Source organism: Staurois parvus, unplaced genomic scaffold, assembly GCF_062004578.1.
Source record: "Staurois parvus isolate SC_StPar_1 unplaced genomic scaffold, SC_StPar_1.0 ptg000237l, whole genome shotgun sequence".
In the NCBI taxonomy this organism is placed as follows: Eukaryota; Metazoa; Chordata; class Amphibia; order Anura; family Ranidae; genus Staurois; species Staurois parvus.
The window spans coordinates 2732684-2747500 of NW_028318033.1; the positions used below are offsets into that span (position 1 = coordinate 2732684).

General features: G+C 41.8%; 1 protein-coding gene across 1 annotated transcript in view; it reads left to right on the top strand.

Moving 5' to 3' along the window:
* The first annotated feature begins 233 nt into the window (after positions 1–233).
* Positions 234–14817, top strand: part of BRMS1L (BRMS1 like transcriptional repressor) — a 32296-nt gene continuing 17712 nt past the window's right edge. The window contains exons 1-4 of the mRNA XM_089680245.1: positions 234–429; positions 8062–8152; positions 11424–11551; positions 13864–13943. Coding sequence (XP_089536371.1) covers positions 294–429; positions 8062–8152; positions 11424–11551; positions 13864–13943 — 435 coding nt within the window. The 5' untranslated portion in view covers positions 234–293. The remainder of the gene's footprint in view (positions 430–8061; positions 8153–11423; positions 11552–13863; positions 13944–14817) is intronic.

The following is a 14817-nucleotide window of genomic DNA, read 5'->3' on the forward strand; positions in this document are numbered from 1 at the left end:
CGGACGTTGTAGTTCTTTCCTCCATCACCGTCCATAACCCCTCTGCGCAGACCGAAAATCCAAAAACCACAACTCCCGGCATCCACCTCGTCCTCAAAGTCCCGCCTTACGCTCTCAGCAGTGAACAGGAGAAAGGCCCGTCTCTGGCCAATCAGAGAAAGAAGGACGGCGCCCAGGCAATCACAGTTCTGGATTTGAGGCCGTGGGAGGGGCTATAGTGGGAATAGGTTGAGAGGTCGTAGCGGAGGGAGGTAAAAATCAGTCGGTGGTGGTAGTTGGTGTGTGGTGCGGAAATGCCGGTTCATTCCCGAGAGAAGAAGGAGAATAACCACAATGACATGGAGGTGGACTACCCGGAGAATGAGGGCAGCAGCTCCGAGGAAGAGGATACCGACAGCTCCAGCGGCAGCGAGGAGGGAGACAGCTCGGGTAATGATGGGGGGGGAGGGGGGTTAGTACTATCCCAGCTCCTCCCAGTAGAGGGCACGGCTGGGCAGGGGGGGGGATGGGGTCTTCCTCTCATTCGGGGACAGTGATGGAGTGAGTACTCCTCACCTGGAATCCTCTATTTCCGGCAGTCATGGCCGATATGAGGGTTCCTGAACACACTACTATCCATGTGCGAAGGGCCAGTGCAGTGCTCTGCGTATCTGCACATTGTGGAAATATGTTTGTAGCCTGTTATTAAAAAATTTTTTCTTACTTTTCTTATTGCGTCCCGGGGGGGGGCTCCCGTGCGCGTCCATGTCCCGCGGGGGGGGTTCCCGTGCGCGTCCATGTCCCGCGGGGGGGGCTCCCGTGCGCGTCCATGTCCCGCGGGGGGGGCTCCCGTGCGCGTCCATGTCCCGCGGGGGGGGCTCCCGTGCGCGTCCATGTCCCGCGGGGGGGGCTCCCGTGCGCGTCCATGTCCCGCGGGGGGGGCTCCCGTGCGCGTCCATGTCCCGCGGGGGGGCTCCCGTGCGCGTCCATGTCCCGCGGGGGGGCTCCCGTGCGCGTCCATGTCCCGCGGGGGGGCTCACGTGCGTGTCTGATGCCGGGGCTTACAGTTACTCGGAAAAATGCACTTAGAGAAGTACAGGGTAGGAAACAAAAATTTGATACTCACCTAGGAGGATATAGCATCAGGTCCCTGCTGCTTCTAAGACTAAGAACTGAGCAATCAAACACTGCTGATCACTCAGTGCTCAGTCTTCAGTGAGCTGTGTGGACTGTCAGTCTCCGGCTCTCTGCTCTGACTCTCCAGCACTCACTGGAGTGCTGGGCTGTGGAGGGGGTGAGAGCTGCTGTCTCAGGCTCTGAGTGGCATGCTGAGACTGAGCCAACTGCCAGTCAGGGTTTTGGGTGGATTTCCAGGGCTGGACTGACTGAGTGATGTCAGCTGAAAACTGGTCACAGGAGTGCAGAATGAACTGTTTTCCAGTGATCCATAGGAAAGTAGGGCCAAAAGGGTGCAACGCTTTTTAAAAAAAATAAAATAAAAAATTAGCACACAGATGTAGACAGGTACATAGGATTATGACACCCTGGGAAAGTGCGTTTTAATGCAGCAAAAGCACACAGGTGTGAAAAGGGCCCACATTCTAGAACTTGCGAGGTATATCCTCCGAGGATCGGATTTTTCCAGCACATCCCACAGATGATTGGTTAGACCGAAATCTGGAGAATGTGGAAGCCAAGTGAACACCTCAAACTACTTGGTGGTTGTTCCTCAAACCATTCCTAAATTCACCGGACCAGACCACCTTCTTCCATTGCTCCATGGTCCAGTTCAGTAAGCATGGGTATCCTGACTGGCTTCATAGCCCCATATGGAGCAAACTGTGATGCAATGTGACCCAGTCTTCCAGCCATTACAATTCATCCCTTGTCATAGTCGCTCAAATCCATAAGCTTGGCCATTTGTTTCTGCTTTCAACACATCAACTTCAGGGACATGGTCTCTTGCTGCCTAATATATCCCATACACTTTTTCCAGTGTCATTGTAATGTGATTCATAACCAGTCTTAACAGTTTTAGGCTGGGCTTCGTTCACACTGCAACAGTCTGGAGGTGCGGTGCAATGAGCTGCAGTAAAATGCGGACATGCTGTATTTTACTGCAGAGCACGGGCACTGCATGTCACCACACTGCGCTGTTGTGCGGGAACATTTTTGCATTTCAACTAAATGTAACAACACCTAAAAACCAGGAAACCGTGTAGTATGCTGAAATGTGCATCACACTGCCTCTTCACTGCAGCCAAATTTACAGCTGCCAGCACGCTGGAGTGTTTAGCATGTGGGCTGTGTGAACGGGGCCATAAAGTGGTAGTTAACACAGTTGGGACACTTATACCCATAGGTAATCTTATAATAAAGATACATGCAGCGTTCAATTACCAAACAAACTAAAAAAAAAAGATGTATAACATACACGCATAAAATTTAAATACATACAATGGAGAAATTAGCGAGCGCTTAAGGTGAGACCAGCAGCAAACGCACTACAAGGGAACCAGAAACCTTCAACAGCATAAATATTCAAAAAGTGCAGCGCTGTAAATTAAATATCGTATCCAATAGCAATAATATAAATACAATGATTGTGCAAATAGTCCATATAGTGCAAAAAAATTTAAATAAAGTATTTGTAATGTGTATATATATATATGTGTGTGTGTGTGTGTGTATATATGTATGTGTATGTATATGTGTATATATGTATGTATATATATATATATATATATATATATATATATATATGATAAAAGTCCATGTGGAGGTAATATTCTGTCATCAATAAGATAGTAATCTTACGTGAAGATCCCGTACTCGGGTGATCTCAAATACATTCCATGTGATGATAATTCTGTTCACTGAAGTGCTGGGAATATAGTAAAAATGCACACTCACCAGATGCGCAGTTTGTATAAATGATGTGAACTGCCAAAGGTCCCCTTTAAGGTGGAATGGGTATGCAGCCTGGAAAGGATCTCCCTCGTCTGGAGCTGCTCTGCAGCTGTATTTCACATGGGAAAATTAGCAGCTCAGTGCAGAGCCTGTGATCTCAGCCCAGCAGAGAGCACGTCACACCCCCCCCCCCCCATACAGATCAGGGCCATGCTGGGGGTGCTGGCAGAGTCCGGGAAGAGTTCAGGATCCCAGCAGTGAAGTCCTAGAGTCCTGGGCTGAGCTCAGAGTGGAGAGGAGGATGAATAGGAGGCAGCTCATGGTTTGCTAGAGGGAAGGGAGAAGAGCAGACATGTCCGCTCCCCTCCCCTTATGCTGACCCGGAAGTGACATTACGATGTCACTTCCGGGTCCCCGTTTGAGAGATTGTAATACAATCCCCGGGAATGAATGTAATATGGTGCACATGGCAACACTTTTTTTTTTTTTTTTTTTTTTTCTTCCCTGTAGCAAAGTGGGGAGGGTTACAGATGACAGGCTGCTGCCATATTGTACACAAATAAGTTGTGCTGAGTTACCTAAAATGTTCAGTTTATTTTTTGTAGCTGGATTTACAACCGATTTATAATGGTGTTACCTGTTCACACTGCTGCGACTTACCATGCATCTTGCAACACATAGTTACATGACAAGTCAAGACACACATTAATTTCAATTGGTGCCATCTTAATCGATGCAACGCAGTGACAAAAAAAGTTCCTGCACTAATTTTCTGTGACTTTAGTGCCATAGACTGCAATGTTAAATCACAAAAGTCACAAGCAAGTCGCACAGCTTTGGGGTTACAGCAGTATGAACGTCAGCTTTTAAGATTCTTCTCTGTTTGGGGGGGGGGGGGGGGGGGTTGTCAGCAGTTTTTTTTCGTTTTACTCAGCAATATGATAGATATAAACTAAAGGAAAAACACAAGTGTTGTTGATGTGCTTGTGCAATGGCCACTGGCCCATCTTAAATCAGCTGTTCTGCCTAAAACTGCTAGATAAGCTTGAAACTGTTGCAATACTCTTTCCACCCAGCAGATGGCAGTACAGGTCTCTTCAATACATTTAAAGCAGTTCTCTCTCAGCACTTGAAAAATGAAAGTGACTGTACAGATAAATAGTAGGCAGCCTCCAATGAAGTATACTTACTGGCATCTCCTCATTTATGCTGTGGAAGCTCTTAACGTATAGGACACAGAACAGCATTAAATCATTAGATAGAATAAACCTGCGCAACTCTCTCAAACAGGTCCTGGGGTAGCCTAGATGACCCGGCATTTTGAGCAGACTTTTTTTTTTTTTTTTTAAAGTGGAACTTTAGTCGGCAAATTAAGTCCTGCTGGATCACTTCAGGCTGGCCCCTTTTGCTTGTATAGCTAGGTAAAGCATTTATAAAGTATCTATACTGTTTAAAATCCAGTAATACACTTACTCTGCTCTGCACATGCTCAGTTGCTCTCTACTTTTAGGCACTATGCCGTATTTGTAGAGGCCAATCTATTGACAGCCTAAATAGTTACTGTTGCTCAGGGGCTCTAGGATTCAGCAATATGGCAGCCTCCAGCAAGAAGAAATCAGAACAATACTAGAGGCAATTCACAGCACACACTAATTTTGGTATCATAATTATTAATGTGGAATGTATGTTCCTTGCTAAAGAACATTTATTTTTTTTATCAAGCTATTATGAGTAATGTTCTGCTTTAAGTTTGAAATTCCAGAATACCAAGCTTGTATAAAACATCAGGCTGATCCAACAAATGATTTCTATTATGAGGACTCATTTAGGGCAACTGTTATTCTCATATTAGATTAGTTGGCCAATTGTTTAGATTGGATAAAAAGCAATTGTTTAGATTTGGGAAAAAAAAAAAAAAATAAATATATATATATATATATATATACTTACTTTTCCAGGTTGAATCTGCTACATATCTGACACGGGTCAGAATTTATATTTAACCGGTTCCACACCGCCCTATAGCAAAAATACTGCTACAGGGCGGCACGTGTGCACAAAATCGTGTGTGTATATATATATTTTTATATATTTTGCAGTTCCAGGTAGGGTGTGTGTGTGTGTGTGTGTGTGTGTGTGTGTGTGTGTGTGTGTGTGTGTGTGTGTGTGTGTGTGTGTGTGTGTGTGTGTGTGTGTGTGTGTGTGTGTGTGTGTGTGTGTGTGTGTGTGTGTGTGTGTGTGTGTGTGTGTGTGTGTGTGTGTGTGTGTGTGTGTGTGTGTGTGTGTGCCCTACCCACGCTGCCTTTCGCGACCTTGTCTGCCAATCACTGGGTCCCAGCCGGTGATCGCCGAGTGTCTCTGGGGGAGAAACCTGTGTGTGAACAATACAGATCTCTCCCCTGTCAGCTCCTGCACACTGCTTTGTATGGCTCTGCATTACTGTATTGGTGTCACTGGTGATGTTGGGGACACCATGTCAGTTTTCCCCAGTGTCAGAATGCCTGCCGCAGTCCCGCTATAAGTCGCTGATCGCTGCCATTGCTAGTAAAAATGTTACAAAGACATGTAGCAGAATACATTTTGGCCTAAATTTTAAGACTGAATTATATATATATATTTTTTTTTTTTTAATTTTTACTGGACATATTTAAAGTCAGAAATATTACTTTTATTTATTTATTTTTTTCTCAAAATTCTTTTTTTTTTTTTTTTTTTTTATAGCGCAAAAAATAAAAACCGCACAGTCAATCAAATACCACCGAAAGAGAGCTCAATTTGTGTGTGTGTGTGTGTGGGGGGGGGGGGGAAGGACGTAAATTTCATTTGGGTGCAGTGTTGCTTAACCGGTATGTCGCTCTACTTCTCTTCCTAGTGAGCTGTGATTTGACCCACAGCTCACATGGTAAATGGGCAGCACCCTGTTCCCTGTAATCAGCTGTTGCCAGTCACAGATTACTAGTATTTTGAACTGTCATGAACTTAACCCATTCATGACCGTTCAAAGCCAGCATTGCAGAGCAGTAATCTTAATTGCTCCTACAATGCAAAGTGTATGTTACTATGGTAACATTGAACTTCTCCGATTGGTAGTAATTTTTTTTTTTAAAAGAATAGTACAAAAATTTTAAGGTGTTTTTTAAAGAAGAAAAATTTCTCCATTTTATTTTTAATTACTTCCCGCCCGACAGAATTGTGCAGCCAAGTGACTGTTCTGAACAAACCCTTACGTCGCTTTCTATTTCCATGTGTTAGTGTGTATGTGTGCTGCCCCCGTCAGTCCAAGGAGAAAAGAGAACACCGCACTGAGTAAAATCACTACTTTTACTTACACACTCACACTCTAGATTAGCACATTTAACCCTATGATTGCTCCGCCACGCAGCTAGTGCTATTAGTACAGTATATAGAATTATTCACTGATCACTGTATTCCTGCCACTAGTGACATCAGATAGTGTCAGGATCAGTTAGCACCCCTCCCAGCTAGCGTTAGATTACCCTCACACTCACACTATAGGTTGCTGATCACCGCCATTACTAGTATAGTGTTTGCATGGATCAACCTATTGATCACGAACAGAACTATACTAGTGCCCCCTTAGTGTCCCCAAAAAACGGTGTTAGGGTCAACCCCGTTTGCTGCCAGCACTAGCGTTTAGCCCCTCTGCTGTTCTTCACAGAAGATTTGTATCAATTGATTGTGAGCCACAGCAATTTATACGCACAACTATGCAACGCTGCCCACCTAAGTTCAGCTCTTGCCAGACAATTTATATGGAAACCTATCATGGCTTCCAAATTTAAGACTTTTTTTTTTTTTTTTTTTTTTTTTTTGGCACACCCTCAACATGGGCATTACAAAAGGAATGAATTGCGGTCATATTGGTCCACAGACCCGATTCATCATATGCCCATGTTCTCTGCTGTTACATATACGCCAAACAAGGACCAAGAACATACTGGTACGTCGCTGGAGTTTGGTTATATAAAGATGATGCCTGCATCTGCAGGCATCATCCTGGTATTGTTTTTTTCAGCTGATGGTCAGCTTTCATGTAAAACAATCCTTGTGGCTAATTGGGCTCAGGATCGCTTTTAGAAGCAGCGGGAAGGGATGGGACACCCCAGCAAATTCGGAAACGTAAAAAATGGACGACCACTCGTCCACTATTCTCATCGTGTACGAGGCTTGAGTCATCTCTTATCAACATACAACAATGCAAGAAGCTAAGTTTCCAAACCTGTTAACCCTTTGTTGGGACGGTGCTCAGATCTAGTATACAACTGATAACGAAAACAAAAGTACCTCTCTGTGGGACATTATAAGCAATATGTACACCATATCTATAAAAGGCTAAATAGGCCAATCTTTATTACAAAACTTATAATAAAAACCCATAGAAACAATACATACTTGGCAAATATAGATATATAGAAACAGCATGTTATGGAATACATTCAGAATATACCCTAGGTGCCCAGTGTGGCTTGATGGCTCTAAAATGTAGCATGTGGACAGAACCCAACACATTTCAGAAATTCCTTCTTCGGGAGCAGAAAAGGATATGTCGTATCTATAATGTAATCAGATATTATACATGATGGCAAAAACATCACACTGTCACATAATTTTTGTTACATGGATCCAGGTCATACTCACATAGTGAAATATAAAGACATAACGGATCATCTGTATTCATATATCCAGCAGGGGCCGGTTATAGAGCGGGGCAACCGCAACATCATGTATGTGCTAAAGCAACCTAATGCACATCAGGAAAGCTAACTAATAAAGGATTTGTTTAGGATAGGTGCTATGGGGGTTGCTATAGACACCCCAAATATGGTGCATCCCAGTTACCACCACCTAAAGGCTGTTCTGTAAATGCTTGAATAAATAGCCAGAAAAAAGAAAGCGAGGGCGCTAAAAATGTAGATGTCCCAACCAGGGACTTGAAGCACCCAGAATGGAGTACCTATGGAGCATTAACATGATTCCATATAGATGCCTGGCATAACAAAACTGTACAAATGATTAGAGTGAGGGCTTTTGAGTGATTTTATCCCTTCTCACCCTAACATGTATTGTTTATTGCTGCGGTGTTTGTTTTGATTTTTTTTTTGCCTTTCAAAGAATTTTCTTTTAATTGAAACAATGTAATTTGTCTTATAGAGATGGATGATGAGGACTGTGAGAGGCGACGAATGGAATGCCTTGATGAAATGTCAAACCTCGAAAAGCAGTTTACGGATCTTAAAGATCAGTAAGTATTTGCTGAACTGATGTATTTTAAAGTGGAACTAAACCCATCAATTTTTAACAGTTTAAAAAACATAAATGTTACATTCCCAGTATTCTGGGAATGCTGTTAGGTTTGCTTGTGCTGTCAACCAAACTGTCAAATCATCAAATGACTGCTGTCATAACAGATTAGGTGTGCAGCACCATGGCAGTTAAAGATCAGAGGCTAGGATGGCAGCCTCCTTGGCCGAAAAAGATAGGAGGTCTTGGTTCCTCTTTCAGGTGTCTGTTTATGAAAGAGAGAAGCTGCAATCCTCAGGATCATAGCTGATTTCTCATGTATACTGGTTTATGTAGTTAAGGAGCAGAGAACATGTTATCCACTTCTCATCACAGCACACAACTGTTCTCTCACAAACTGCTGGTTTAGAAAGTAAGACTTGATGAGAGAAATAACTCTTAGGCCCTGTTCACATCTAAGCCATTTAAAATCACGGTCAGCATTGTGTGATTCTGCCTGCGATTCCAATTCATGCAAAAATGTGCAAAGCGCTTCTGGGTGCCGTTCGTTATTAGGGAGTCACCGAAATTCCGGTGGCCGAAACGTTTTTGGCCAAAAACACCCCTTTTTAGCTGTCGGCCGAAATGAAATAAAGCACCGATACAGGTGCCGAAAACCCGCCCCTCGCTGCCGCCTGCCCGCTGGCTGCCGCTCGGTAGTTCAGTCTTACCTTAAACTATAGATCCTGGCACTGGACATAGAGATGAGTGAAGGAAAGATGGCCACCACACGTCTCTATGCCCTTGGAGGACCAGAGCGATGTCACTTACAGTTCCTGCCTTTTTTTTTTTTTTTTTGTACTAGATCAATGTTTTTTTTTTTTTTTTTTTTTTTGATCTAACACTTTAGATTGTAGAGGAGAGATGTGGGGTCATATTGACCCCATATCTCTCCATAAAGAGGACCTGTCACTAATTATTTTTGTCACATGGGATGCCTTTCTTGTGACAAGAATAAAAGTGATTACAATTTTTTTTAAAAGGTATAGTGCAAAAAATTATTATTATTTTTTTTTTTTTTAAGTTTAAGGTGTCCCCGTGCTTGCACATAGTGGTGAACACATATGTAGGCCATGCCCACATATGCAAACTGTGTTCAGACCACACATGTGAGATATTGCCACGAACATCGGAGCAAGAGCAATAATTCTCACAGTAGACCTCCTCTGTAACTTTACACTGCTAACCTGCAGAAATCTTTAAAGCATCACCAATGGAGATTTTTAAGTACCACAATTTTTCGTGCCATTCCACGAGCGTCCACAATTTTAAAGCGTGACATGTTGGGTATCTATTTACTCGCCCTAACATCCTCTTACATATTTTACTAAACAATTGGGGTATATATTGTTTTTTTCAAAGTGTATTTATTTCCAAAAAATATATATTCATTTTTAAAAACTGCGCTTTTCGGCCAAATGCATTTTGGTTTTTCAGTTACGGCACCCGAATTTTAATTTCGGTGCACCACTAATTATTAAAGTGTTACTAAACCCAGGACCCTGCATTCACTATATCTGATCTTCCACAGTACATGGAAATGCAATTATTTTAGTAAATATAAACCGCTAAATACCTTTTTTTTTTATCAGCAGTTAGAGCAGTCTTGTGACTTGTGTCCAGCAAAGCGCTGGTTAAAACTTGGAGGAGTTTTCATTCTCCTCTGACTCTGAGGCTGTATGACCCTTGACCCTCTGTCTGGTCAGTGCTGATTGACCCTGTGCTGATCACATGCACGCACCCACCACCAAAAAAAAAAAATCTCTAGCAATATACACCAAACTGAGCACCAGCAGATGGATTGGTGACTGAAGGGCAGGATAAGAAAACACAGGTTCAAACAGCCTTTTTGCACAATGTGGAGGATTAACCCCTTAGGTTCCACAGTGAGTATAATCATGTTTACTGCATATACAAACTGACTTTACTGTTGTGATTTAGTAACACTTTAATGGCACACCAAATGTGGTTAGTGGACATGGATTTTGCCGAACATTTTGTCATGTTGCACGCGCTACAAAGCACCAAAACACGCTTTGAACCTTTTTTCAGGCATGGAGCATTGTGCTTTTTCAGTTTTGCCTTTTTAATGTGCATTTTGATGCGGTTTTTTTACGCACAGTTAGCACATTTTTTTTAATGTGCATTTTTGGTGCTTTTTAACATGCAATTTGACTATTTTTCAACACTCCATTCACACTTGTGCGTTCCATGAATCTGCACAAACACATGTTTTTGTGTGCCTTCCAGAAACAGGTACAAAATGCATGTCACGCTTGCGGTGCAATCACTTGTTAATAGCACCCCAAACGAGGCTAGCAAAAGCATGGTTTGCCAAAATGCGCATAAAAATGTGTTTTTAAAGACCAAAATAATCTTAATGCACTGCAATGCTGATTAAGGAAAAAAAAAACTGTGCCAAAATGTGCATTAAAAATACATCGAAAGTATTTGGCTATATTCAGTAAAAATATGCGTAGGATACAGTTGCTCATACAAGCCAATGAAACTTCAGTTTACGATAGCTGTGACGTTAATGGCATGTTGCTTAAAATGATTGCTTATTGAACTCTACCAGATTATTTTGTTTAGGTAGCTTCCTCCAAATTGTCTTTTCAACCATCATTCTGCAGTATTCCATAACTGTTCTCTGTTCAAATGCAAATGGCTACTAAACTATCTAAATGTAGTGAAACCCACAAAGAACAGACTTGGATGACTGATACAGTTTTGCCTTGTTACATAGTTATAGAAGCCATATTTCTTAGCACAGGGGAAAGGTTTAAAGCCAGGATGGGTTGCAGGCAGTTAGTTGATATTTGGACTATCACTTGTTCTGATCAGGGATATCTGATCTTTGACTGTTTTGTACAAAGAATGATACTCCAGAAGCCAAGTGCAGCCTTATATGGTGACCTTGTTCAACATTCATGTATACATTTGTACTCTGGTATTTCATCTTTTATTTAGAAAATGCCTGGATACATTTTACAGTTAACACAGTACAACATTATTTGTTCTGTAAATTGAAGGTTCACATTCAGATGTGTTCATCGCCATAGAAAGCACACTTTCGCTGAAGTAAATGCTTTACCCTCCCTTACTAATTGCCAGTTGTCTGCTCTTTTTGTTGCTTTTGTTCATTTACTTCTGGAAATGAATAATTAGGAGAAAGATACAGAATACAGTTACCTAGCTATTTTGTTAACCACTTTGTTTTCTTTTATTTATAGACTTTATAAAGAGCGGTTGAGTCAAGTAGATGCCAAATTACAGGAAGTAATAGCTGGTAAAGCTCCAGAATACCTAGAACCACTTGCAGCTTTGCAGGAGAACATGCAGATCCGGACAAAGGTGGCAGGTAGATAAAATTGTTTTTATTGGACATGAATATGGCATCACTTTATCTTGTCTTCTGGGGAAATGCCAGGTTGTACCATGCTTACAAACAATACAAAGGTGCTGGAACCACTGCGTTGTAATAGTACTGCCCTTGCCATAACACATGCAGATTGAAATAGGCAAGCCATTGTTGGTCAGGTCTCCTGAAAATGCTAGTGTTCTGTCTTAAACTAATCCTGTAGCTTTAAGCATTTGCAAGGCTAATTTATCATTTTAGAAAAAAAAGTATACTTGCCTGCTCTTTGCAGTGGTGCTGGCGCCTCCCCATAGCAAGCTGTGTTAGGGGGCCATTCATGTGGGCGTGCTCCTGAGCCCTGCTGTGTGTCCGTTGACGAGCCCTGCTCATGGGATTTGATTGACAGCAGCAGCATCCAATGCCACCCAACTCTGCCTCTGTGCCCGGAAAGAATTGGAACAGAGGCAAGTGCCACTACAGACTTACACAGTGCTGGATCAAGAGGACTCTGGTAAGTATATAGGGTGGAGGACCATAACTACTGGGACATTTTTTATTCTTGTGCGGTGTTGCTATGATTTGACAAGGTATTTGTGCATGGTGGCTAGAGCAACTGCCCTTTAATAAATTCTGCATAGAGAAATGTATGGACAAAATTCTTGGAAGGAAATTTCTATAACTGTATGCTGGAATCCCTGTTAAAATTGGCATATGCCCAGTGGAGTTGCATTGCCATGCCTGCACACACAGCACCAGATTACCTTGAAATGTCTCAGCAATCTGTATTGAACAGATTTATAAGGCTGCCTTTAACATCTGTGGTGGAATAACTATGCCTAAGCCCAGATTGTGTGGGTTTTTTTATCCCCCCCCCCACTGCTCTAGAAGCTTGGTTAAAGAGACATTGCTCATGGGCTCAAATTTTTGGGTTATCCAGTTTATTACATAATCTAACATAGTGCATGGTGTGGCATTGAGGCCGGTTTTCCCGTTTTTCTCTTTTGCTCAGCCACATGAAGGGTAAGCTTAGGTGTATCTAGGTGCATGAAGCAGCCTAAAAAGGTTCGCACAGAGCCTGACAATTGGTGTGGCTGATAAAGCCACATACACAAACAATTACAGATAAATGCCTCATTCATCCTTACTGGTTGCTAAGAGCTCTGTCACCATTTAATAAAAAAAGTGTGTGTGTGTGTGTGTGTGTGTGTGTGTGTGTGTGTGTGTGTGTGTGTGTGTGTGTTCAATCACCTGACCTGAATCCGATTGAGCATGCATTTCACTTGCTGAAGACAAAACTGAAGGGAAAATGCCCCAAGAACAAGCAGGAACTGAAGACAGTTGCAGTAGAGGCCTGGCAGAGCATCACCAGGGATGAAACCCAGCGTCTGGTGATGTCTATGCGTTCCAGACTTCAGGCTGTAATTGACTGCAAAGGATTTGCAACCAAGTATTAAAAAGTGACCGTTTGATTTATGATTATTATTCTGTCCCATTACTTTTGGTCCCTTAAAAAGTGGGAGGCACATATGCAAACTGTAGTAATTCCTACACCGTTCACCTGATTTGGATGTAAATAAAGCTGACAGTCTGCAGTTAAAGCACATCTTGTTCGTTTCGTTTCAATTCCATTGTGGTGGTGTATAGAGCCAAAAATGTTAGAATTGTGACAATGTCCCAATATTTATGGACCTGACTGTGTGTGTGTGTGTATGTATGTATATATAATAAAAAAAAAAAAAAAAATATATATATATATAATCTCCATAAATAGACCACCATTACGTCTCTGGTCTGTCACACCATAGTGATGTGGCTTTTGCTTGGGTTTTAACCTGCAAGCATGCTAATAACATTGCTTTGTTGCCCAAGATATAGGTAATAAATGTAATTCAAAGTAAATGCACAAAGATATATGTATGTGAACATCTATAGTTATGATGCACAGACCAATAGTAAAAGACCTCAGAGGGCATGATCTACTTTTATCATTGGCCTGATACTGAAAAATAAGTTGACCCTTTTGGGATGGATTTGCTAAAGGCAAATAGACTGCGCAGTTGCACTCATTTTCCCCAGAGCTTAGCAAATGTGATAAAGCTTCACTCTGTAAATAATATCCAAATCAGGTGCAAGGGGGAAAAAAAAAACATCATTTTTGCTATCACATGATAGAAATCGTCAGAGCTTTACTTCATTTGCTAAGCTCCCCGTTTGTGTTTGCATAAAGGGGCCGTATGTCTACTCTTGCATTATCCCTTCTCTCTTTTGAAATTCCATTTTCTCAAATTTCTATTTCATTGCAATTCTGTTTTTAGGGATATATCGTGAGTTGTGCCTAGAGTCTGTAAAGAACAAACATGACTGTGAAATCCAGGCTGCCCGCCAACACTGTGAGGTAACGTATGCTCGAGCAAATAGATGTTGATGTGTACTTCTTATTCTACACACTTTTTATATATCTAAAATTCTAATGTGGGGGAGTTCAGTCTTGTGTAGTAGGTACATCAGAGATCTGTTTGACCGGCTTGCAGTAATGAGCATGAATGTTAAGGCTCATTCCCATCCATGCTACACAACGCAGGGCCAACACAACCACAATGTAAAAATACATTTTTCAATGGGCCCAGTTCTGGGAGAAAATAAGGCATTCTGCATTTATCTGCCTTAATATCGCCAGATGTATATATGCACGGCCTCCTATTAATGTGGTTATACAGGGATCATTGTTGAGGCTACAAACATGATCCCACTACCCTTTTCTTCAGCAGCCGATTCCCTATCTTGTGTAAGTGATCCGAGCAGTTATACAGTGTGTGGGGTGTGTTGTTTTGTTTTTTTTTTTTTTTTTTTTTTTTTTAGTGCTTTTTGCAGAAACTCCCTACAGTCCATTTAACATGGTTTCCTATGGGATACGTTCACATCTATGCTTTTGTGAGAAGCTTTATTTTTTGGTCAGGGAATTTTTTTAAACATAAAGCAGCATTTTCTCTACAATAGAGTTCAATGAAGATGCTGCTGAAATGTTTATCTGTAAACTGATAACCTGTAAAGGCTTTTAAAGCTTTCCCTATGGAGATTTTTATGTACTGTAGTTTGCACACACCTGTAGAACGGCAGCAATTTTAAAACGACATGTTTGGTATCTTTTTGTGCAGTAAAATTCAAGAAAGTGTGTGGGTTTTTTTTTTTTTTTTCTTGAATGATTGTTTGATAAGCTGCTGCGCAGATATAATTCAACATAGAAAAAAAAATTGCAACAGGAACCACTT